The sequence below is a fragment of the Tiliqua scincoides genome, chromosome 9, assembly GCF_035046505.1.
Source record: "Tiliqua scincoides isolate rTilSci1 chromosome 9, rTilSci1.hap2, whole genome shotgun sequence".
NCBI classification, from domain to species: Eukaryota; Metazoa; Chordata; class Lepidosauria; order Squamata; family Scincidae; genus Tiliqua; species Tiliqua scincoides.
Window position 1 is genome coordinate 27,086,089 of NC_089829.1, and position 26,838 is coordinate 27,112,926.

A 26,838-nucleotide genomic window follows, 5' to 3' on the forward strand; every position below is an offset into this window, starting at 1 on the left:
ACTTCTCGCCTGGTTCCACTAAATTCTGCTTGGTTCCTGAAATACCAGGGAGCTGGGATGGAGGACCACTTCACACACACATCAGCGTCCTCTGGGCAATGGTTTGAGAAAGCTTCTGCCCCTTTTGCATACATGAATTATGCATCCAGATAGTATCTGCCTCCACTCTTCCATGACACTTCTCCTTGATTCCCTTCACTATGGGTTCCAGCTGGCATTTGCATGGGACCTGTAGCTGTACCTCATCAAATCACAGTGTTGGAAGAGATCCCGGAGGCATCTTGCTGCACTGTCTGTCTGAAGACGTCATAAGTATTCTGCTGGATCAGATCCAAGATCTATATATTCTAGCATCCTGCTTCTCAGAGACTTCTGGGAAGCTCACAGGCAGAGCTTGAAAGCAATAGTTCTCCCCTGCTATTGCTCCCCAGTCTAGCCTGAAGATGTGGTACCCTTTCTGCCACTCATCTTGCTGATAGACCTATCCTCCTTAACTTTCTTTCAGCAGTAAACCTCAAGTGATTTGTCAACCAGGGCCTGCATCCAAGCTGCAAATCAACACAGCCTGACAACCATGTAAAATTGCAAGAGAGGGGGAGAATATTACTCCCTCTGTTTGAGAAGTACACTCACACCCAAGCCGATACTGGGACAGCCAGTCAAGTAATCAAAAGCTCCAAAGAATGGGGAACTGGAAGATGTAATGCTGACAAACTGGTAGGGCCAGAACTCAAATGCAGAGGCTGACAGCCACTCCCAAACAACATGATTGGATTGTTTGCATGTGAGGAGGAGATTCTTACATTTATCTGTAAGGCACCAGGGTCCCAAACTGAGGATGGTGGCAACAAAATCTAGGCACCTTATTTGCTGTAACACAGCAGCAGCTTGCCAGTGGGGAGAGTAGCCTTCCTGCTCTCTGCTGCTCTTTAGCGCCACCACCACTGGTGGCCAAACGGTAGCAACGCAAAATATTTCCAGATAATATATGAGGCATTTTAATGCAGTTGTTTAATCAATTAGATATACTGCAAAACTGTAATCAACTCTTTTTTTCCCCTTTGCAAAAGAGATCCAGGCACATCATTTCCCGAGAATGAAAGTTGCTGTAATATATTTACATAAATAATTAACACTCCAGAAGCACAGTAGGTAATAAAAAATATATTGCCACAATAAAATATGAAAGCAGAGAGCATTGCTTTAATTAAAAATTACCACTATGGTGCAGTAAACAACATATTTATACTTTGGGTGAAGCCGAACTTTTGCAGGCCCTGGTCTTCTTGAGCCCATGGTGAAAAGAAATACCTTGAAGGATCTTTCCACGCAGAAAATTATTGAGGTCGGTAAATACGTTTAATTAAGATCTACTGTTAATAATGGATTTCTGAGAATGAGGCTCCTCTTTTAATTTCCCAAGATAGAGAACGTTATTAAATTTGGCCTTTAACTTCTCATTCACACGCACAACACATGCACAGAGAGAGAGAGAGAGAGAGAGAGAGAGAGAGAGAGAGAGAGAGAGAGAGAGAGAGAGAGAGCCCTTTCTGATTAAATCTGGTCCAAAACTGATGTCTATTCCCAAAATCAAATCTCAGAATCCTTGTTATCAGGCTACTAACTAATGGCTTGGATTGACTGTTGGACAACAGGGACACTTAAAATGGTCAAAAACCTCAACATGAACTGGTTTTCTATTTGTCTCAGAAATTTCCATGCCATACCAAATGTTCTATTTTGTCCATAACAGTATATGGGAGGGGCAGAGAGGACCTCTGGACTGACCCAGGTGTACTCTCTGATAGAACACACTGCTTAATTTATTTTCTAATGCCACAACTATATTGAGGACCCAATCCTAACCAACTTTCCAGCACTGATGCAGCCATGATGCAGCCCCGAGGTAAGGGAACAAATATTCCCTTACCTTGAAGAGACCAACATGACTGCCCGCCACCACTACAGGATGCAGTGCATGCCCCATTGGCATGGCTGCATCAGTACTGGAAAGTTGGATAGGAATGGACGATGACACAGATTGTCACCAGCCAAGTAGCCCAGAGGAGTTTGTCTCACCTCCTTTTTGCCCTTTGAAACAGTCATTCACTAACAAAGTAGCACACACCCAACACCCCAGCCTTTGCTATCAATAAACCTAAATCTTAATTCAACTTTTCACATGAGGCTGTCTTAATATTCACTGTGTTAATATTCAGCTGTCTTAATATTCTGCCTATGCTGACCAATGGCAGCCTTCCTCTTCAGGATGTTTGATAACCAAGATCCTTTTAACTGGAGATGCTTCAAATGATCTAATTCTCTTTTAAAACCACCTTGGCTAGTAGTGACCATTGCCATAAATCTGGTAGAAGCACATTCCATACATTATAAATCCACATAAGAGGTGCTTTTGTCTGTCCTGACTCTACTGTCCACTGGTTTTGTCAGATAACCCTGAGTTTTATGAAAAAGGAAGGCGAAAAATGTCTCTCTGATAACTTCCTCCACACCTAGCATAGTATCCTCTTTTGGATTTAGGAAAGTGTTGAAGACAGCAAAGCACTCAAGCAATAAACTGAACAACCTGCGCTTTGAACCAGGTGATTCAGATTTTATTATTACAAATGGTGTAGTCCATTTCCCCTCCATGATACATTGTTTGCAGTCAACTTGTTTGATCCTTTAAATCAAATGAATTCCATTTCAGAGTGAAAATGCAGCACTCAGAGTCAACAGAGGACTATAGCAGGCTCACAAACCCAGACCCCTATAGAAACTGTCACAAAGCCAGAGACATTTTTCCCCCTCCCTCCAAACTAGCAAGTATCTCATTGGAATACAAGTCAGGCAAGTTGTGCTCATGGAACTCATTCAGACTGCACAAGTATGCAATGTAGAGCTTTTCCCAGTATGTTCTATTCTTACATTCTGAATGTTGCAAATTGCAAACTAGCTTATGGTGTTCAGTATCAAAAGCATGCAGGGCCTTCTAGTTATTCATGAAACAGCCTGAAAATTATTTCCTTTAAAGAGGCATGTAGCTCAGCAACCATGTTTTCTAGGAGCATTCTCAGTCAGAATGCCTAAATATATGTACAAGCACATCTTTCCTTTAGTTCTTTATTTATCAGGAATATTGGACCCACATTGCAGACACTGACAATCTCAGATTTTCAAATTGTTGTTGCTAATGATAAAACGTCAAACCAGAATCAGCTAAAGGCAGAAGCAGTGATAGGACTGGCTTGAGTCAGCCCAAGTGACTTTAAAAAATGACCCTCTGGCTTCTACAGTGTGAACTGACCATGGAAATGAGCCCTAGCAGCTCATGTTAATGGGAAGATCAACAATCTTATGTCCAGTTACTTCTTGTGGCCAGGAACCTTCTATTGTCTTTTAAAAAACTTTTTAATATGAAAGAAGAAAGCATTTTCATACAATTTTTATGAGAAATGAACAACATTCAAAATTGCAGCAACATTAGCAAGGCAGGAAAGAGAGAAAATCAATATCATAATATAATAGGATTTCATTTGAAACCAAATCGTATCACACTAAGAGGGGATGTTACTTTGTAATCCAATCTGACCCAGATGGCATATGTCTTTTAAGAAACCATTTAACTGATGGGTCATTATTTACAAATTAAATGAACTCATTCATAAAAAAGTATGAATATCTTGTTTATTATAGGCATGGGTTAGTGTTGGTCCCCTCCCCCTTTTCCATTAATGTCAAGGACCATACTTGTTGATACCAGTATTCTAACGGGGGAAAAATTTTCGCTTGTGCGCCATTTCTGATCTTGCTTCCAGGAAGAGAAAGGCAAACAGGTTGTGCCTTCTGATAATGAGAATGTTCAGCATTTGTACAATGCTTTCTGAGTGCAAAGTGCTTCACATGCATTGATGACTACATTGAGGAAGTTCTTACAATAACCTTCTAAAGTGAGCAAGTCACACTGTCCCCATGCTACAGATGAAAAAGACTGAGGTTGCAATGGCTTGTGTAAGGCAAACTACAGCACAATCCTAGGCATATTTACTCAGAAGTAAGTCCCGTTGTGTTTAATGGGGTTTACTCCCAGGAAAGTGTGAACAGGATTGCAACCTCAAAAGTCTGTAGTTGAGGCCAGATATGAACTGGAGAAACCCTGTTTCTCAATTCAGAGCCCAAACCTATCCAATTTTCCAGCACCGGTGCAGACGTAATGCAGCCCCAGGATAAAGGAACAAATGTTCCCATACCTCCAGGAGGCCTCTGTGACTGCTGCCCCAACACAAGATGCAGTGCATGCCACATTAGCACAGTTGCACCGGCGTTGGAAAATTGGATAGGATTGGGCCCTCAGTCTCTTATTCACCAACATCACTATAATTTTATCAGTAGGTTTATATTTATCAGATAAGTACATTATATTGTATTTTGGTCTTAATTTGATGCTGTTTTAAATATGCATCTTATATAAGCAAATAGTTCCAACAAAACAATCAGAACCCACATCAACATATGAAGTTGATGACTGAATCAGATCATGTAGCCTTGGACTGAATCAGATCATGTAGCTCAGCGAATTTCAACCTTTTTTCTCTCATGGAACACTGTCAAGGCGTTAAAATTGTCAAGGCATGACATCAGTTTTTTGGACAATTGACAAGGCACACTGTGCTGCCTGTGGAAGGATCACATCCCCCAGTGGCCCTACTGATACGTGATCCTCTCCCAAACGATTGTAACACTCCTGCAGACCATTCACGGCACATCTGTTGAAAACTGCTGTTCTAGCTTCATGTTGGCTACTCAAATTGGTGGAGCTTCTCCACTGACCCTAGGACTTTCAGCACAGAAAGTAAGTACCCTACCATAGAGCTATGGCCACTCCTCAAATGGGTTTCAACAAAATGATGGTGTGTTACTGTGCAGACTGCATTTTTTACTTCTTCTGTGTGCCCGCACTGGTCCGCTTCTCCTTCTAAATCCTTCCCTGTTAACATCATTGCTTCCTGCCCCTAGCCTCACACCTTTCCTTTTCATGTTGTTATTTTTGCTCTTTCTCTAGATGTTCAGCTTGAGCAACGAAAGCCTCTCTTTGGGGGAAGAGCAAAATCCCCAAACTTGGCAACACAAGCTACTGTCTTGAGCTCTAAGAGCCTTTCATTGGCTTCTGTGCCATTGTTATTTGAGATTGCTAACTTGTCTGCAGTAGATTGTGACTCACCGTACACGGCCAAAGGGATTTCTGCATTCTGTCTGGCTACGTTATGCTATTTGCAAAGCAAACAAGCACTCCCGACGAGCCACTAATACCGCCTGCAATTTGCATTTGCAACATAATCATTAAAAAATTGGCAAAATCATTGAGCCTGGTTTCAGAAGACAAAAAAAAAGGGCAGCAGAGACAGCATTCAAGGCAGGTTGAAGATAATAAGAGCAGCCCACAGACTGTTTTTTTACCCCTAATCAATTTCACATCTTTTCAGCTTTCTCTGGAGACAGCTTTCCCCTCTCGTGTAAAAGATCAAATGCTGCAAATAATTAACAAGCCTTTTCTTACCAAAATAGCTGCCCTGAAAATAGTTACACCTGTCAATAACTTTAACCCAGTATTTGCTAATCAAAAGGCCAACACCACTGGGGCGGGAGGGGCGCTCAGTTTTAAGGGATGCATCTGGCGGAGGGTGGTTATTGATGCTGCTGACACAGAACAGAAATTCCTCAGCGCTTGTCCATCCATCAACAGCCACCTGAGAGAACAGGAAATGACACCAGGAATCCCTGGAGCTATGACTCAGATGAAATGAATGAGTAAGGCTGAATTTAATAAATAAATTTGGAAAAAATAAAAAATAAACAGGGAAAATGACACCTGTTAAGGGCAGAGCTCATCGTTATTCCTTACATGAGACTATGAAATATTCATACTTGGTTTTAACTAGCTATTTTAACAACATGGGGAATTGAACCCTTCTAATTATATCCCCTAACTTTTCTCACCTTACGTTCCAATCTGAACATTACTGTCAACTTACTTTCTCATCTGCATTATTTTAACCCCTGCTTCGCTCAACCCATGACTCTGAAATGCACTCCATGAATGCTATGCTATTTTCATCATGCTGTACAAGGACCTTGGGAAATGTGGCTGCTCCCATATCACTCCTGCAAATATAAAAGCCACTTCAACATGGTTGCATACGTATTTCCATAATGGACATATGCATTGCCCTCAATATGTCACAGATGGGCATAGGGAATCAAAATTGTAACACAAAATACATTCCCCCCTATATCAAGGAGTACCTTGCAGGCCCCAAACCCTCCACTATTGCACTTTGTGGGGAAATGGGGAGGGGGGTGTATCTTGTCCCTAGTGAACATGTAGGAACATTAAGGTGCTATGCAGTGCGCAACCTGGCATTCCCCAAAGTGGTGCCTTCCATGTTGAACTGTTGATAACAAATCACAGGACAATTACATCATTCTAGGTTGACTTTAATGCAAAGCAAAGTTAACTTTGTGTCTTTAAATAAGAGCTGAAAGGGATACTGCATAGTAACTGGATACAGGATGCAGCAGATGGTCTAAAACTTCCAGCAGCATAAGAAGATTGGCAGGAATCGGCCCATGATCACACTGGTATGAGAACAGGGAATTGATATCTGACTCCATTTTCATTTCTAAACTCCAGGAGAAGAGTACCAATCACCCCAATTCTGAGATCAAGTCTGCCTATAAGAAATACGGGTCTGGTTTAATCTTGTGATGTATCTTGTCGGCATCTGCGGGGGATCCACTACAGGACCCCCCTGCTGATACCAAAATCTGCAGATCCTGGAATCCGTGGGAGGCCAACATGGCACTGCACGAATTTACCTGGAAGCCATGCTCAACCCTCTGGATGTCATGCCTCCTCTGAAGGCCTCCCCTCACAGCATCCCCTGAAGGTCTCCCAGATGTGACTGGAAGTCTCTTCCAGTCGCCAACATGAGCTGGAATTGGCTCCGGGTCATGTGCAGAGGTGTTCTTAGCTGCAGGTTCAGTATTTGCAGATGCTGAACCCACAGATAAGGGGGGCCCCACTGTGCTTATTGCCACTTTTTGCTTTGATCTTTTCCCCTTTGTACAGGGAAAATGGCTTGGGATCCCACAGCACATTGGATAAGACTTGTATTCCAAAGTTTCCTCAAGAGTAGAAAACTGCCTCTGAAGGGCATGCTGTGGCTTGAACATAAGAACATAAGAACAGCCCCACTGGATCAGGCCATAGGCCCATCTAGTCCAGCTTCCTGTATCTCACAGCAGCCCACCAAATGCCCCAGGGAGCACACCAGATAACAAGAGACCTGCAAGGCCTCCTGGGAATTGTAGTTAAGAACATAAGAACAGCCCCACTGGATCAGGCCATAGGCCCATCTAGTCCAGCTTCCTGTATCTCACAGCAGCCCACCAAATGCCCCAGGGAGCACACCAGATAACAAGAGACCTCATCCTGGGGCCCTCCCTTGCATCTGGCATTCTGACGTAGCCCATTTCTAAAATCAGGAGGTTGCGCATACACATCATGGCTTGTACCCCATAATGGATTTTTCCTCCAGAAACTTGTCCAATCCCCCTTTAAAGGCGTCTAGGCTAGACGCCAGCACCACATCCTGTGGCAAGGAGTTCCACAGACCGACCACACGCTGAGTAAAGAAATATTTTCTTTTGTCTGTCCTAACCCGCCCAACTCAATTTTAGTGGATGTCCCCTGGTTCTGGTTCTGAGAGTGTAAAGAGCATCTCCCTATCCACTCTGTCCATCCCCTGCATAATTTTGTATGTCTCAATCATGTCCCCCCTCAGGCGTCTCTTTTCTAGGCTGAAGAGGCCCAAACGCCGTAGCCTTTCCTCATAAGGAAGGTGCCCCAGCCCTGTAATCATCTTCGTCGCTCTCTTTTGCGCCTTTTCCATTTCCACTATGTCTTTTTTGAGATGCGGCGACCAGAACTGGACACAATACTCCAGGTCTTGGGGGTAAAATGATCTTCCAAGGCTTGCGCTCTGCACACCCGTCCGCACTTCACACATCACATCAACTCAAATTCCAATAAGAGTGCTTCTTTGTCAGTCTGCTATCATAGGATTTGCCATTTCTACATTCCCAAGCCAATTCTATTTTAAATAGCCCGTTTATTTGGAGTGAAAAATATATAGTTTCTCTCTCCACAGGAGTGTGTAAAAGTGCTGGTAGATGAGAATAATTTGATATATTCTGGCCACAGGAGATTCAGACTAGGAAACTGCATTCATATGGTGCACAAAAAAATGGCATTATAATTGATTCTCCATTCCTTAAACACAAGACAATGGTAGCATTTAATAGCCATGTTCTTCCTTGGAGACATGGACTGCATACAGAATCTTATTTCTACGTATATTACCAGAGATGGCGCTTCATTGCAGTGATCCTAGGTTGTCATTCTGTGTTTTTCCACTCCAACAATAGGTGCTTTATTTAATGTCATGCTATCATTGAAGGACAGTTGTTTCCCAATGGCCCTGAGAAATTGGGGCGGACAACAGTGATTTCACGAGCGAGTATCAGATGTTAATATGAATGTTCAGCCTATCAAACTGACCTTATTCTGCAGAATAAGGGACAAAGCCACATAATTCCACCCCAAATCATGTTATCTGTCCCAAATTGAACAATTGCTGACTACTGAGTGCCTCTGTTTTGTCTCCTATGATTCATTTCAATGAAGGGACAGGATCCTACACATGCCTTCCTTTCTGTATCTGTAAACCTAGATCAGGACCTACAGCTAAGGTCTTTAATTTCATGCAGTTAGCTAGCTGTATCACTGGTTAACCACACCATCCTAGGCCACTGTTAGCCAAGACACTGAACTAGAATACAGACTTCCATCTATGCCCGTGTCATAGAAGCAAACTAAAACTAAAAAAAAAACCAGCAAGTCTCTGGAGGGTCAGTAAAGGTGACCCTCCATGCACCCCCCCATGCACATCACCTGGTGCAATCTGCACACCCACATCCCCCTAGCAACATAGGATTGTGCTGAAGGTCTTGTTCATACAATTAAGGAGGTAGACATATTGGGAGATTTGTGCTTGACTCTTCGCATTTGTCTTCTGTCTTCAATACTGAACTCAGATCATGGGATACCTTCCTCTGGGGCGGCCATTTAGCCATTGTTACTAATTTAGCAGAAACATCTAACCAGATACAATAGATCAAGATCACTATAAACGGCAATCAACATACAACTGTGTCATGGCTTAACAATATGACCTCTTTCTTCCACCTTATCCGCTAGAGCTGTTAGTAACACTATGAAGCTTTTGGAGAGCTGCAAGAATTTTATCACAATCCAAAAACATCTAGATTCCTCCTTCACATCTCACACAGGTGTAATACACTCTATGCGCAGCCAAGTTATGCAGATATGCTGAACAAAAGGAAAGATTTGGCAAAAAAAAAAAAATGACAACCAAGTCTCCAAATACAAGAATCAAGGCTTCCAAGCTGAGCTTTTCCATGTTATGTTCGGAATAAATTTCCAATCGTTGACAGCAGGTATATGACTACACTCAAAACACATTATACAGAAGTGCATTCCATCCATCCATCCCAGTCTATATCTATCAATCAACCTTATGTTTTTGAAATGTTTGCAGATCTATATTCTGAAATGTTTGTGAATGTATTTCATATTTATCAGTTTTTTAAGACATCATTAGTAGTGGCCAACTGGGACAAAATATTTTACTCACCTTATGGTCTGATGTTGCAAGGTGTCCGGATCTGTGGCATTGACTGTAAGCACAATGCTGCCAATGGGGATGTTTTCCTGTTTGGTGACAGTCATGGGGTCTGGGTGAAAAACAGGGCCTTCATTGACGTCCAGAACGGTGATCTGAACAGTCGCTGTGGAGCTGGTGCCGTATGCGATGTCTGGAACCAATGGATCTTCATTTTCCACTTTGATCAGGAGTGTGTGAAACGCTGAAATCTCATAGTCCAAAGGCTGAAAAATATCAGAATACATACAGGATTGCCCATGTTTATATCTTTCCATGCTTGCAGCACAAGCTTGCTCAGACCAGGAAACTATCTTACAGAGATTGCCCACTTCCCAGTAGATGCCAAATGCTCCTCTGTAATTCAGGGAGGCCTCAAAAGATGCATCTCATTTTAAAGAAGAGATGGTCAACTGGTCAAGCGCAGCTCATAGTCAGTCACCTATTGGTCCACTGTCTTCCTATGTCATACTCTTTTTTCTTTTCTTTTTTTAAAGCCCACCCAAATTTATCATAGCTAGTTTCAAGAGGGAATGACATGGCCAGGAACGTATAGCCTACACTTTCAACACAAACTGAGGAGCTCCCAAAGTGTGTGTTGTGATGCCTTAGGGTTGTGGTTCTCAAACTTTTCAACTGGCAGCTCCACTGACCTACTAGTCCAGTGATTTTCAACCTTTTTCATCTCGCAGCACATTGACAAGCCATTAAAATAGTCAAGGCACACCATCAGTTTATTGACAATTGACAAGGCACACCATGCTGCCAGTGGGAGCTCACATCCTCAATTGGTCCTACTAATAAATGACCTTCCCTCAAATTCCTGTGGTACACCTGTGGACCACTCGCAGCAAACCAGTATGCCACGGCACAGTGGTTGAAAACAGCTGTACTAGCCCATTGCCTATGGCACCCTATTAGGGCTACAATCCAATGAATACACTAAATCCATCTTGGATCTTGCAAAATCTCCTGAGATTTAGGTGCCACCATCTTGAATCTTGCAAAACCCCACAGGGTTTGGGTACAACTGTCTTGGATCTCATGAGATTTCATGAGATCCAAGATGGTGGTGCCTGGCTGAGCCAGGAAGAAGAGGTTCTGGGGGCTCTGTGATCCCAATAAGTTTGGGAACCACTGCTGTATTTCATCTCCCTTGGAAGTTTATGATAAGTGGCAGTGCTTGGTGGCATTTCAGTTAGTTTGGCACCACCAATAAATGACAGGAAACCAATTTTGACAAACAGGTATGCGTGAAAATCAAGCACATTGCAAAGAGAAAGACCCTGAAAATGCTTGAGAGGCATAAGGTGCCGTTTGACATCCTCCTCACCTTGACAACTGACAGCATCCCTTCATTATTCTCTGGATTTGTATGAATTTCAAAGCTCTGGCCTGGGTTCCCATTGATGATGGTGTATACTGCCCTCCATGCACCTGTCGACGGATCGTCCCGATCTTCAACAGTTAAATTCACGATCACTCCCGTCCTACCTTCCTTCACCGTTGCTTGGAACTCAAAATTAATAAAGAAAGCAATAAATGTTACTACAGTCAAGCAAATGACCGCCGTCGCCACAACAAATTTGTTTAGGGGGCTATTAATTATTCACTGTATCCAAAGAAAAATGTGATCCATGAGTGAAAGTGAAATATTACAGGCCATAAATAATGCATTCATGGAGCATGAAGTCGTCGCAACTATATTACCATTCCACTGCCCCGGTTATTGAGAGATTGCAGATAAAGAACAACATGATTGAAGCGGGCGTTGAAAACTCTCCAGTAAGGCACAAAAAATTGAAAAAGAAAAAAAATCCCAAACCTTTTGTTAACTTCCATTCATATAAAGAGATTTGACACACAATACATAAAGGTGCTTCAGAATACAACTACCAGAAAGGAAATGCATTCAGAATCTACAACACTTTTAAGAACAGGGTACCTTATTTGTACTCATTTTTCCCCCTCTTTTCCTAAGCCATAATATGCCATTATCATTTCTGGTTATTGTGGATGATGCTCTTGGTAATGAAATAACTGGTGATTATGTCAAGTCTTATCTCCCAAGCCATCAAGTTTGCTTTATGTGTTCTTTCTATTACAAATATTCCATAGAACTGGGTGTGGGGGGGGGGAGATTACTGTATACTAGGCATGTACTATTTGCACAGCAATAGCATGGAAGACCTTAATGCAGCCTTCCAGTAGTCCAGCATGGCTTCAGACTGACTGATTTTATGCTGGGTACACTGTATTTTATAAGGACATATATCAAGTGCGCTTTGCATTCCCTGACTCACAAATACCAATCTTTGCAGCTTGTAAGGTTTACCTCAAATGCCAGGTGAACATTGAAGCCTGGAGGATTCCTCTCCAGCTTAGAATACAAAATGAGCTTCTGTGTACACAGTATACTGTTGAATATACTGTTGACTGTCTGCTTTGAATCCAAGGCCTGGACACCATTTCTGACTCGAATTATGGGCAGAACCATCATTCAGTGCAAGAGCATTTGCTTTGTGTGCTGAAGGTCCCAAGGTCAACCCCTGCTTTATCTGGTGTAAGTGATGCCTGAATGAGATGCTGACCAGTGGTCTGACTTAGTATATGGTAGAGGGAAGAGGCTGCAGCTTGTTGATCGGGCACCCGTTTTGCACGTAAAAGGTTCCAGATTCCATCCCTAAAATGACTTCATTTAACAAGGCTTGGAGAAGACCTCTGAGACCTTAGTGCTCTACTACCAGCCAGAATAGGTAATACTGGGCTAGAGAGACAAATGGAGTCAAATAAGTAGACTGTCATTCATAGACTAGTGGCACCACAAGCTAATTTCAAGCATCAACTCCCTGAATGAAAATTTTCTCAGCAAAAAAGGGGTGAGGACATAGCCCAATGGTCAAGCATCTGTTTCACGCACAGACTGCCCCAAGTTCCATCCTGAAAAGGACCTCATGCAGCCAGTGGACTCAGTATAAGGCAGCTTTCTATGTTTATGTATAAGCTGATGGGACTTTGCCCCTTACTTTCAGGAAGTGCATAAGAAGTACTGATGGGAAGACAGTGATCTCCTTATTTTTTGCAAGGAGTACAGCAGCTCCAACTAATCAATGCCAACTACCTGAGCACTCAGCTGTATGCTTGCTTAGGTGGGGAATGACTCAGCCCTCATCTGAGCACCAGGGGACATTCTGCAGCCATCTTATGCGGTGGAGAGGAACTATCCTTGCCTTCAGGCAGAGCAGTTTCCAGCACAGAAAGAAAGAAGCACCTGTACATTTCATGTATGCAATGAAAAAGCTACATGGGGGTATTAAATCATCTTTAAACAAACACTCATGTTCTGCCAAATATGTTTGACATAACCATTGGCAACCTTCACTCTCAAAAGACTATGGTATCGTGCTTTGAATGGTGGTTCTGGAACAGCGTCTAGTGTGGCTGAAAAGGCCGATTCGGGACTGACAATCCCTTCCACACTGGGAGCAAGTGCAGTCTGTCCCTGTTCTGTCTCCCTGGCTATGGGCCTTCCTTCTTTGCCTCTTTGCCTCAGACTGTTGGCCAAGTGTCTCTTCAAACTGGAAGAGGCCATGCTGCACAGCCTGCCTCCAAGCGGGCTGCTCAGAGGCCAGGGTTTCCCACTTGTTGAGGTCCACTCCTAAGGCCTTCAGATCCCTCTTGCAAAGAAATAAAATTATAAACATCACAGATAACAACTAGCAATAAAAATAATGCAAAAACCAGTAAGCTAAAACAAATTGAAAATGTTCCCTGTCTCAGGGCCCAGTTCTATCCAACATTCTAGTACTGATGCAGCTGGGCCAACAGGGCATGAACTGCATCTTGCAGTGGGGGAACAGAATCCAAAGGCTTCCCAAAGGGGACGTTTGTTCTCTCACCTTGGTTCTGCATTGTGGTTGCATCAGCACTGGAAAGCTGGATAGGATTGGGTTCTGAGGCTGCAATCCTATATACGCTTACCTGGAAGTAAGTCCCACTGAATTCAAGGTTTACTTGAATACTTGAATTACGTGAATTCAAAGCTTACTTACACATGTGTAGGATTGTGCCATTAGTTCCCATTCCCTGCTAAGATGATCCCTTGTAACTGAAACGATTGCACACCCTCCGCGGCACACCCCATCCTCACCCTCCTTCCTTACTCTGCTGTCTCCTTTTTGTGCAATATTGTGGCTCTAATCTACATGGTGGCATGGACCAATCTTTTCATTGTGTAGGAAACAGCATGCAACACTGATGATGCTATATAAATATACATGTTGTATCAACAAACAAAAGAAGAACAAAAAGTATAACACACACAGGCCATAGAAACAGGAAGCCTGAAACTACCCTCTGTCAAAACCGCCAGGAGTCAAATTGACCTCCTCAGGTAAAGAGTTGCCTGGTCTGGACACAGTTACAGAGAAAGTTCTCTCCAATGTGATGGGACCTGGAGCAGCCCTTCCTCTGCTGATCTCAATAGACCAGCAGGAGAATCTGGGAGGAGACAGTTTACTCTCAAGCAGTAGTGTAGCTGGCTTTTCAGCTGCCCTGGGCACTGAAGTGTGGCATCACCCCCCCCCCCCAGCACACAGATGCAGAAGTAATTGGGGGTGATGTGATGATGTCATCACTAATTACTTCCTGACTGCGAGCTGCTAAGAAGCCACTCAGCTCAGAGCTTGGCTTTGGGTGCTCATGAGCCTCTTGGAGTTCAGCTTCATGTAAAAGCATAAAAACCAAGCTCCGAGTGGCTGTTTTTACAGCTGGAAAGGGGTTGAAGGGCTACTAGAACAGGGTAGCCCTTCATGTGATGCTGAGGGGTAGAACCCAGGGCAGCCGACCCTCTGCCACCTGCAACACTCTCCCAAGTTTATTTATGTAATGAATTTATGCCCTGCCATTCTCCCAGTAAGGGCATTCAAGGCAGAACTCAAGTTGGTTACAGCTTCACAGGTGATGAGTAACAGTGGAGTACCGATCACCTACAGTTCCTTTCACACAGAGCTCTGACACCCTCCCTTCCATCCTGTGGGCTTTTAGATACCAGACAAAAACATTTTCTGGAATATGCAAATAAAACCCCTAAACAATTTAGCTTGACTTATAGGAACTTGTCTGGCATTGCTTGGCAATACTCAGTTCTTTCTTCCCAGGAGGAACCTTGACATTCAGTACAAATTTTACTTTGGGTGACATTTTGGTGCCACCCTCTTTTTAATACCACCCTGATCCTTTTGTTTTAAGCTGTGGATTGGCATTTGTTGCTCCAATTGTGCTTTTGTGTGAGCATCTGCATTGCTTTTGTCATTATGATTCCTGTTTTTATTTCACATCTGTTCGCAGTTTTGGTTCTGGTGAGGAGGAAGTCGGGATACAAATTTCTTCATATATGTAGAAGAAATAAAAGAGCCCCAGCAAGCCCCATGCACTGCAGTGATCCACCCTGTTCAAATAACCGGCAATGAGATTCCCTTTAAAAACAGGCAAGCAGAAAGGAGTAGCTAGACAGGTACAAACCAGGCGGGCAGTCAAACCTTCAGTGACTATTAGATATGATTAGATTAAGCATTAATTGATTTTACTCAACTTTAATATCCACACATCCCCAAAGCACCACAATCAATTGAGAACAAAATAGATGAGCCCAGATGTGTATTTAAGCTGTTGCCGTGAGCATCCATCTCAAAGCCGTCATTTAGAAATGGAGCACCTTGGGCCAAATCCCCAATTGGCTTAAACTGGGTCAATAGATTTATACTCGTTCATGCCAGCCGAGATGTTCTTTCCGGGAAGTTGAACCTCCTTGGAAAGATTTATCCACCTCACTGCAAGCAAATGGATGCCAGCAGAAACTTAAAATCTAAAGGTGCATTCAGAACTCTCACTGAACATAGAGTCACACACTCACATTTGCATATTGAGAATATGTTGGGAGTAGGCCTGAACATGAGCTGAGCTCATGGTTACACAGTTTAAGACCTGATTTCTCCATGTAATGGAGCCAAGGCAGGTAACAAGTCACAAAAAAGCTTTAAAAATACAGTCAGTTCTCAGTATCCATGGGGGTTGGGTTCCTGTAAACCCCAGTCAATACCAAATATGTGGATAGGGAATCATAGATCCTATGGGATCAATGGGGTTAGGGGGAAGGGTAGCTTACCTGCGAGCAGGGATCCTCCTGAGCCCTGATAGTCTAATGGACACAAAATCCTACCAAGTCAGGGGTGGATGATGCTGATGATGCTCTCAGTACACTTTTCAGGTATGGCATTCAATTATCAATTTACATAGATCCAATGTTTGGAGCTAGGGTGAGGGTACCACAAAAATGGAGAAACACAAAACTCTGGCTGCAATCCTATACACATTTTCCTAGGAGTAAACCTCACTGTATACCATGGAACTTACTTTTGAGGAGCTTGAATAAGATTGTACTGTTTATCTCTTAACCCTCACCTTGATAGCAAGTCCCATAGCGGAACGTAGGATTTAACGAGTTAAAAGTGTCGCAGATCAGTATGTGTGTAAATTAGTATCAGAGTGAACCATAGCCCAATCCATTTGCACGTCCACATCTTTGTTGTGGGGGTGTGAGTTGCAATCTGTGTCGGAGCAGAATGCTGGCCCCGGTGCTTTTCTAGAGGGCGTCAAACTAATTTCTGCTTCACACTCCGATGCTGATACAGCTTGAATCGGAGCGACCCGGAGAGCCAGAAACATAAACATAAGAGAAAACACGGTCTGGATTGATGAGTGCCAAGCCCAATGACTCATTAGGATGCCGCATGCTGAGAGCACCAGTTGAGAATAACCAAATTAAAACGGCAAGTCGTTTTGCATTAATCTGGGAATCACTTTTTCAGCTGAAGGTGTTTTGTGCATCCTGTCATAGTGTTTGTTTTCCCACATAGGACTCGCAAATGATGAAAAATGACAAGAGAGACATTAATAAATTCAGCTCCAGAAGAGGAGGGTTACAGCCCTAAGAAGTGTCGTCCCCTCTGTTTTTGGCTACCCTCGCATTAAATTTGCCTGCAACTACTTGTCTGAGCTTGGGTCTTAAGATGCATGTCCAAGGAGTAGAAAGTAAAGTCAAGCAATGTCACAGTGTTGTTTCTGTCATCTGATTTACATTCCTGGCTTTAAAAAAATGCTAATTTACTATTACATTAATTAATTTAATTTAATTTGATGAGATTAAACTTTTGCCCCCCAAATGCTATTATTAGAAGGCCAGTGACCGTGGTGCCCATTGCAACAAAGCCATGAGTTGGGAGCAAGTGTGCCACATCTAATTCCCTTCCGTTCTGGCACCCCCAGAGGAATGAACAGATTTCTCCCATTCTCTGGGTTTGTCCCATTCTGGGATCCCTTCTGCTTGCCTTCTGGCTTAACTAGGAGAATTAACTAGGATACAACCTCCGCGCCAACCTGAGGAGGGAGGGTTGCATTGGCCGATGCAGGGGTCTGGGGAGGGCAGGAAGGCGGGAGAGAAGCATTCTGGGGTAGGGAGAGGGTGGACGGAGGGTGGTCATGGGGATGGGTGGGGAGCATGAGGTGGGGCTGGGACCCGACTGTTATGCTGGATCCCAACCCCGTTCTCCGAGCAATGTGGAGTAACTTGAAGCTGCTTGAAGCTGCTCCATTCTCCTCAGACTTGTGCCACCTCCTGAGGTGGTGCAAGTCCAAGGAAACCCATTGGGATTATGATAGCTTACCCAGGGGTAATGGGAAGAGTTTCCCCTTGCCTCTGGCTGAGCCACTTCTGGCCCCAATCTTGCACTGGAAACAGCGCAAGAGAGGATTGCGCTGCATGAGAAGTGGTTGGTTGGCAACCTTCAGTCTCGAAAGACTATGGTATAAGCCTACAGCACCCAGTATTCCCAGGCGGTCTCCCATCCAAGTACTAACCAGGCCTGACGCTGCTTAGCTTCCAAGATCAGATGAGATCAGGCATGTGCAGGGTAACAACAGCATAGACAATACCCATTAAAAAGAAAAGAAGGGAAAAGGACATGAAAGAAATGCTTCTATTGTATACACAAGCCCACTGCATATTATCTTGATAGGTATTCCTTCCCTGTTTTGTTTTGGGTTATGATTTATAATTTCACTATATATGTGAAACCTATTATATATAAGTTCAATAAAAGAAAATGCCTACTGTCTGTGCTTCTTCTCTGGCCATTATTATTATTCTTCATTTCATATCATGACTATTATTGAAAATAATTTTGTCATGGGGAGGGTGTCAAAAATGTATGGGCCCTGAGTACCAAATGACCTTCATATGCCACTACATGTAATAACTACAATGCCCTTGTTAAATTCTGCCTCCAACAGTAGTCCTCCCTGTGTCCAATTTTAGAGTGCGCGCTCATTGGGCCAGGAACCTAACCTTTGTAATGCAGCAGGCATATTGATCCTGCCTTGCCAGTTGATAGATCTTTGCATCGATATCTACATAACTACCTAAGAAGGAAAAGGCAGAGAAACTGGTTGGATAATGTGTGTCTCAGTTACAGGAATAATGCTGAGATAGCCTCAATTTTCCTGCTGCAGCTTTTCAGACATGACATCACCAACACAAGTGTGGGACCAGCTCACTGAGCACGAAATGTTTGGTGTCACTTTCAGGATACCTGATTGTATTTACTCCTTATTAATGCACACATACAGCTGCTTGGCAATCCCTGGGCAGGGACGAGATGTGACTTCAATTAAAAGGGGCTATTTGTTTGTTCTGCTTAGCAAAAGGACAAACGTTTCTTTGATACCACAGCCTCCAATATGCAACAGGTTAATTCCAACATGCAAATTTATCACCAGCCCCTTCAAAATATAGCTGGTCCTAGTGTAATAGTTTCAGCTGCTGGGCAAAGCATTTCTTTTAAATGAAAAAGCATTTCTTCCATATCCTTTTTTCTTCTTTTCTTTTTAATGTGATTCATATGGATTTCCCCTGGAGAGATGAGTGCAAAACAAATCCAAACAAATATTCTGAAAGACTATGTGCAGATAATAAGATGATCACTATCCTTTTGAAATGGCTCATTCTTTCAAAACAGATGCTATTTGCAAGGTAAATGCCATGCAATTGCAAGTCCTCCCCAAATTTGGTTGACATTACTCCTTGGAGAACTTAGCTCCTCATCTGTTTTTTCCTTGGCTGATGTTAGGGAGGGAAAAAAAAGAGACACATTTTAACTGCTATTTATCTTGATTGGGGAAGTTTTGTTATTATTTATTGTACTGCTCTGCTCTTTAGAAGCCACCCTGAAACTTTCTTGCAAAAGACAAGCAAACAAATTGTAATAAATACAAATGCTTTAAAAATACAAACAGGCACACACTGTTTCCCTTGTATCAAAGAGAAACACAGACACACACAGCATTGTGTTTCGGGATGATAAAAAAGTAACTGAGTCAAGTAAAATTTTATCTTGTTTTGTTGCCTGCCAAACTTCCTGGGGGTGGGAAACCTAATGCTAAAGATGGCAAATGACGTAGACATGAATTATCTGTCTGACAGGTTGCCTCCACTGCAGCAGAGAGGTTACACTATGTGACGTGGTCATGTGAAAAGGACATGAAAAAGACACCTCCTTGTTGTTATCCACTAGGAAATTGAGATAATTCACCCACTTGTGCAATCTGGCAGATAGCAATGTGTTTATCTCTGTGTATTTAGTAAGGTACCATCAATGACTTGTAGTTATCCCTTTTTCACCCACCCTGAGAGATCTGGCTAGAGTTCCTGTCTTATGGATAAGGCCAGGGAGCTGTCCAGCCTGGGAAGAACAAATCCATCACTTGGCAAAGGAGCTGTTCAGCGCAGGAGTCAGACTAGATCAGCAAAAGGAGCTGGGCAGAATGAAAGGAGAGAACAGGTTATGTCAGAATGCCAGATGCAAGGGAGGGCACCAGAATGCAGGTTATCTGATGTGCTCCCTGGGGCATTTGGTGGGCTGCTGTGAGATACAGGAAGCTGGACTAGATGGGCCTATGGCCTGATCTAGTGGGGCTGTTCTTATGACAAAAGCTGTGCAAGTGCACAGCTAGGCTTCCCTGGAGCACCAGTCAGGCCTCAATCCAGAATATGCACCAGTGTTTGCTTCTTCCCCTGAGCAAAGCTTGCAGATGGGGGAGCCCTCAGGTTACCTTGTGTGCCATGCCTTTTGGTCCAGACTTCATCACAAAAATAAGCAGAACCCTACTGGATAAGGCCAAAGAAATAACTGGTCCTCATCCTATGAACCACACTGGCCAACCAGATGCTTCTAGGAAGCCCATGGGCAGAAGGTAAGCACATGCCTCTCTCCTACCATTGCTGCCATGCACCCGGTATCCAGAAGCCTATTGCCAGTGACTAGTAGCCACTGATAGTCCTCTGGCCTCAGTGACTTTGTCTAATTCTCATTTAAAGCCATATAAGCTAGTGGTTGTGTCACCACATCCTGTGGCAGGGAATTCCATTGATTAGTTACGAACTGTGAGAAGAAAGAACTCCATTTGTCCACCTTGAATGTCCTGCCAATCAGTTGCTCTGGATGACTCCTGATTCTGGAATTGTCCCCATAACATGCATCATTTTATCATGTCCCCCCCTCCTTTTCCCAGCTAAAAAGTCCAGTTTAGTTGCCCAAACACCAAGTTTGGAGAGAGCCTCTTGGAACATTTCACAACCACAATCAACTCCTTCCTAGTGACCTAAATTTGGCTTCTGGGATTGCCCATCTATAATCCATGCCTTCATTGATGCCAACATGCACCACAACTTCTGCTCCCACCCAGTACTGTCTACTAACCTATCTGAACTCACTAGGCAGGCAAGTCACCATATAGTCTACAGTAGTGGTTCTCACACATTTAGCACCGAGACCCACTTTTTAGAATGAGAATCTGTCAGGACCCACCAGAAGTGAAGTCATGACTGGAAGTGACATGATCAAGCAGAAAATTTTTGAACAATCCTAGGCTGCAATCCTTCCCACACTTACCCAGGAGTCCCATTCACCATCATTGTTAAAAGAATATACATAGTAGCTTGTAACATTTCCCCAAATGCAGTCACATACCATGGTAGCATCAAAATTATATTAAAAATAAAATATTAAAATGAATGGGGACCCACCTGAAATTGGTTCATGACCCACCTAGTGAGTCCTGACCCACAGTTTGAGAAACACTGGTCTACAGGACCATCTCAAACTCATCTCTCGATTAACTGATTGAATCACTCACTACTAGAGTGATTTCTGCTGCTGAAATGTACTGCTTTATTCACCAAATATGGCTATGCTAGGATACTTGATTCTCTCTTTATTTTCTTGCCATTATGAACTTTTCAGATGTTGCTGAATGCCTAACATCAAATGAAAGAAAATATAACCTGAAGGGCAAGATATATATATATTTTTGCTGTTTTAACCAACATTTCTGAGTTCCTGCTCTCAGATATAAGTGCACATAGCTCTTTACTGCTAATGGAAAGTAAGATTCTTCAGGGAGAAGAACAGATACCTTTCTCCCCCTTTTAAATATTCACTGGTCTTTCAAGCACTCATTTTCATAGATGGAGCATTTTTACCTCTTGCATACTCTGCTGAGGTACAGATTATTATTATTATTATTTTTATTATTTTATTAATTTATATCCCGCCTTTTTGCCCCATGGGCACACAAGGCAGCTTACAACAATTAAAAATACAAAAATAGCCATTAAAAACAATAATTAAAACAGGTGCACATAATTTAAAAATCTAAAACAAGCCCCGTGGATTCTAATATAAAAGAGAGAAAAGAGAAAGAAAGCCAGCCAGCCTGTCAGCAATTAAAAGCTGCATCCACATTAATACAAATAATGTCATGGAAAAAACATTCAGCTTCCCATTAGAAGTGATTTAAAGTGAGTCATAAGAACATAAGAAGAGCTCTGCTGGAAGAGGCAAAGGCCCATCTAAACCAGCTTCCTGTATCTCACAGTGGCCCACAATCTGTCAAAAATTTTTGTGACTTCAAAAATGGATAGGCTTTCCCTGCTATTTTCTTTGGGGGACAATTCCCATGTATGTGTGTGCCACTATGTTCCACACACATGTGTGTGCATACAATTTCCATGTATGTGTGTGCAGGGTTAAGAAAATAAATGTAAAAGGCATTTGACTTAGTCCACAACAGTGATTCAAGGAGTTGAACTTAGACCTGGAAGGTCCAGGTTCTGAGCAGTCCCTGCTCAGCCATGAAGCTTCCTGGGTGACCTTTGGCTAGTCACTCTCTCTCTCTCTCAGGCTCACCTACCTCACATGGTTGTTGTGATGACAAAAAGTAAGGAAGGAATCATGTACATTGCCCTGAGCTACTTGGACAAAGGGTGGTATAAAAATTTGAATGATCAATCAGGTTCAAAGCAGAATCATCTTACCCAAGCCTCTTCTAGTTGGTACCCAATCCTCTCTGGGTCATTCAGTATGGAGTAGGTAAACACACACACACACACACACACACACACACACACACTGACTCCCAGCCAGTCAGGTAGGGGGTACAAAAATTAATTCTACTCAGTCAACAAATTTGACCGGTTAATTCCATACTATACTCAAGGGAGGAAAGAGGTGGATTGCTACACTAACCCCAACCTGGAGGACCCTGGAGGAGAAGTCACAGGTGCAGCAAACCTGCCCTCTCCACCTTAATCGAACTGCCCTTTCATGATAGCCTTGCACCTTTGCATGGCAGGGGTGGGGGAAAACTGTCCCCCATCATGGACAATCCAGTGGTCACCGATACATAAGAGCACCTGCTCAATCCATAACTCTTACAATGGCCCCACCCAGTGATTCTAGGGAGCTGACAAGCTGGGCATGAGATTGAGAGCTGTTCTATGTCATTAGTCTCCCAGCCTCCGACAATCAGACTTCTGAGTAATATGGAGATAAAAGCAGTCATGCTTACTATGGTGTGTTTTGAACAGAAAGTGTAATGTGAAGAAAGATATCTTTGTACAGTCGATTTTAAAATTTTCCTCATGTCGGGGAAGAACAAGGCCATCTTTCTGACAGGCCCACTCACAGCTGACAAGGAAGTTGGTAGCTGATGAAAGGATAATCTGCTGCCATTGTCTGCTCTCCAGTGTTCTAAGCTATAGGAAAGCATCACAGCATTTCGTTGATGTAAACCCCAGGATGTTGGCATCACTCTTGTCTTCTCCCATCTTCTCTACTGAAACCGCCTCCTCTCTTGGGCTGCAAAACTGTGCACAGTTTCCTGGGAGAAATCCCCACTGACTACTGTGGGACTTACTTCTGAGTAAACATGCATAGAGTCAGGTTGCTGGACTTCCTGAATTGCAAGCACAGCCTTCCACCCTCTGTTTTAAATTGTAATTCTAAGAGCCAGCTTCCTTGGCCTCTGTCAACCTCCCAGCATCCCTGCAACGGGAAGAGCCTTCATCCTGGCAGAATGGTCAACATATTTTGCCTAGACATTCCAGACCGGCTATTATCTCAACCTGAAGCTACCCAATCTTGACAGAAGTAACAGATTAGTGCCAAAGTATCTGGTAATTGGTATGCCTAGTGTGAATGTGGGGGCAGAGAGAAAAGAGGGTCAAGAAGAAAGTTAACCTATGCTATTTGGATTCTCTGCCTCCTACTACCTCTTGTTTCACTGTACATTGAAAGAAAAAAATATTCCAGGGAGAGGGAGAGAAGGAAAATGCAAAGTTGTGTAGCATATAATTTGAAAGACACACACCATCACTGGAGGAAATTTTTTTTAAGTCAGTTTTAAGAAACCACCACTGTGTAAAAACCCATTTACTGTTAAGAGTTGCTGGAAAGCAAGAATGTACATTTTTAAAATACTAAAATACATTTAAATACTAAAATACTTAGTATTTTTTTCTGAGAAGGGACAACAAACAAACAAACAAACAAGAAACTGCATTATACAGGTTTAATTATTTTGGGACAAGAGATGTAAAGTTAATAAAAGTCCAAAGGTCAGACTTTGTGTTTTCATGCGTATATTTCTATTCTCCTTTAAGTCACAGCCTATAAGAGCAAAGGTGGCTTCCCTGGTACCTGAGACTGAAACAAAGTTTGCCATGGAAGAGAGTATCTCCACCTGTATATGGGCTTTTTCATGTAATAAAGCAACAAAATATGCAACACACAAGCAGTTTCCATCACAACACTATTCTTTTTTATTTATTTATCTGAGATATTTGCATACCTCCCCAGGGCATGCAAACTGAAAATTCTCCCCTCTTGGTTCTTCTGTGCAAAAGAGAAATTATATTGGAACAACATCAGGTTCTTTGCTTATTTGGGGGCAGCAAATCAGCACAGAAGGTACAATATGCCACAGCCCCAACATATCTCACACATCTCACTCCATTTTACTTTGAAAGCAAGGCATGGTGCTGCATTAATAGGCAAATTGGAAAGTCTGGCGTGTCTCAGCTTGGAATAAATCAATCAAAAGAGGAAAAATAATCTATCTGACATTAGGGCTCAATCTTACTTCTGCCTACTGCTTCTTACAGCAATACTTGTATTGCCCAATGGTCGCAAATGTCAAAAACATCAACACCCCATTTAGATCTTCAGAAACCACTTGCTTTATATTATCATGCAGATATAAGGAGTATCTTCTATGGATATAAGGAAGAAATTCAGGGAGGTTTGGCAGTGGAATAGACTGCCAAAGGAGGTGGTGGATTCTCCCTCACTGGAGATCTTCAAGCAGATGCTCGACAGGAACTTGCTGGAAGGGCTCTAGGAGAATTTCCTAGGGGGTTGGACTAGATGCCCTTTCAACCAAGGTGTTCTGGCAGCATGCTAAGTAGTGTGCTGCTGGGAAGGCCAGAGACTTCCTTTCTGTGCCAGCAGATTCCCAGCTGCCTGCTGAACAAGGTAAGGTGAGGGAAGGTGCCACAGGAGGATCAATTGCAGGGAGGGAGAAGAACAGAGCATGGTGAGGCTGTGGGAGGGGGTAGAACTGACTGCAATAGCACGTGCTGGATTCTATCCCCCTTTTCTACAACCTCTCTGCCCTCTTTCTCTTCTCAGAACTGAACTAGCGAAACTGCGCAGGTCCAAGCAGACCCACTGCAGGGCGTACAGGGGGGTAAGAGGATTTACATCCCTTTCCCTGCTGAAGTCTCCTGATCCACTTCCTCTCCCTAGAGACAGAACACCCATTTTTGGCGCAGCTGCAGCAGCCGGGGGAGGAGGGTGGAGGCTATAGGATTGGGCTGGAAATGAGTGTGTGCAGGCAGGGGGGAGAGACCACATATACTACTTTGAAATCCATGGAGGAAGAGTGGGATGAAAATGAAATGAATAAATACACATTATGCATGCATTCAGCATGAACAGTTTTTCCAGAGTGGAAGTGTGACAATGGGAAAACTACTCCTGTTGCATTTCTGCCTATCTTGTAAGTGTTAAAGGGACAGAAGCTCTGTTAGAAAAATCCAGTGGCAACTAAACCAAGCACATACTAGACAATGCATGTGCAACCCAGAAGATCTGGTTCATGTTTTCGTTCCTACAACTGTACCCCTTTGCCCGCCAGAAACAGACACTTTCAATCTACCACTGTTTAAAATGTGTCTCATGTAAACAGGCCCACATTTACCATGAATTGCAAAGTTCACGGTCATGACATCACGCAGATAAAACTGTGCAGGACTTTGGGTTTCCAAGCAAGCCTCAGCCGCGACATCCTGATTAATACCAGTGTAGGTTCTCTGAACTCAGTCGCGTCCCTGCTCTTTCAGCACACGGCTCATGCCAGGGTAATTAGCCTCCTGATTATTCTGAGTAACTGGGGAGGTCAAAGGTCAGCTAGCATCACGAAGCATGTTTAATTCAATCAATTTAGCTAGCGAGGCAGTTTGGGAAAATGTATTCCGGCTCCGCCACCAACAAATCGAGGCATTCTGCTCAAAAATTGCAGTGTTGCGGTGGGTGAGCATTTGGGCTTAATTTCTAATTTAATATTCAACCAGGGTATTCTGCTTAATTACTTATGATACTTTCGCTCAGGAGCTCAAGCACTTGAGCGGGTGGAGGGGAAGGGTAAGAGAAGGAGCTGTTTCACACTGGGAGGCATGAATAAAACAAAAATAAATCTTTTTTATGACAAAAGGGGCTTTTATTCCCCCCAGCAATGCATCCTGGAAGGACTCTTCTACTGATTAACCCACATGCCTGCACACCAACCACCTACTGACTCTTTTGATCAGAAACTCTACTTCACTGGGGCTGAAGAGTCTTTCCACTCCTTCCCTCTTCCTGGTGGCCTCCCCGCCTAGCCTGTTGACACAGAGTGGGCGAGAAATGATGGGGGAAACTGCAGCGTTGCAAAGTTCTATTTTCAGTACAATCTTCAATCTCCTGTGCCCCCTAATAGCCTTTGCTAACTAAGTGTCATTTATTTATTTTTAAATCAGAAAAAGAGAGGGAGAATAGTAAAAAAAGAACAAACTCTTCTAAATGTGATGAACAAAATGAAAAGATGACATTTACATCAGGTCAATATCTATCTCAATTGGGAATATTGGAAGCTATCTTCAATTGAGACAGACTATAGGGCAGGAGGTCTAGCTCAGTCAGTAGAGCTGCCGCCTTGTATGCCTGAAGATCTGAGGCTGCCAGTTCTAAACAACCGGAAGTACCCAAGAACTGACGACACGCTGATATACTGGTGAGCTGACCCTCGGTGGCAGAGAGGAGTTGCCGTCAAGTGGAGCGTGGGAGGTGAAGGGCCAGAGAGAGGCCAGACCGGGAAGGAATCCAGCTGGAACAAGGAGTTCTATGAAAGACTGGAACTATTCAATTGTAAAAATCCCTATGGGGTTTAGAACAGCCTGCCTATGTAAACCGCCTTGGTTTACATAGTTCCGCTGAGGAGAAATCTGAAGACCAAAGAAAGGCGGTATATAAATACCTGTATAAATAAATAAATAAATAGGTCTACATTAGCTCAGTATTGCCCACATAGACAGGTAGTGGCT

At 43.2% G+C, this 26,838-nt stretch overlaps 1 protein-coding gene and 1 pseudogene across 1 annotated transcript in view; both read right to left on the reverse strand.

Moving 5' to 3' along the window:
• CDH13 (cadherin 13) overlaps positions 1-26,838 on the reverse strand; it is a 532,075-nt gene that overhangs the window by 48,480 nt on the left and 456,757 nt on the right. Inside the window, 2 exon segments of the mRNA XM_066637955.1 lie at positions 9,777-10,030; positions 11,137-11,319. Of these exon segments, the coding sequence (XP_066494052.1) occupies positions 9,777-10,030; positions 11,137-11,319 (437 nt within the window).
• LOC136660802 (5S ribosomal RNA) lies at positions 17,672-17,790 on the reverse strand (annotated as a pseudogene).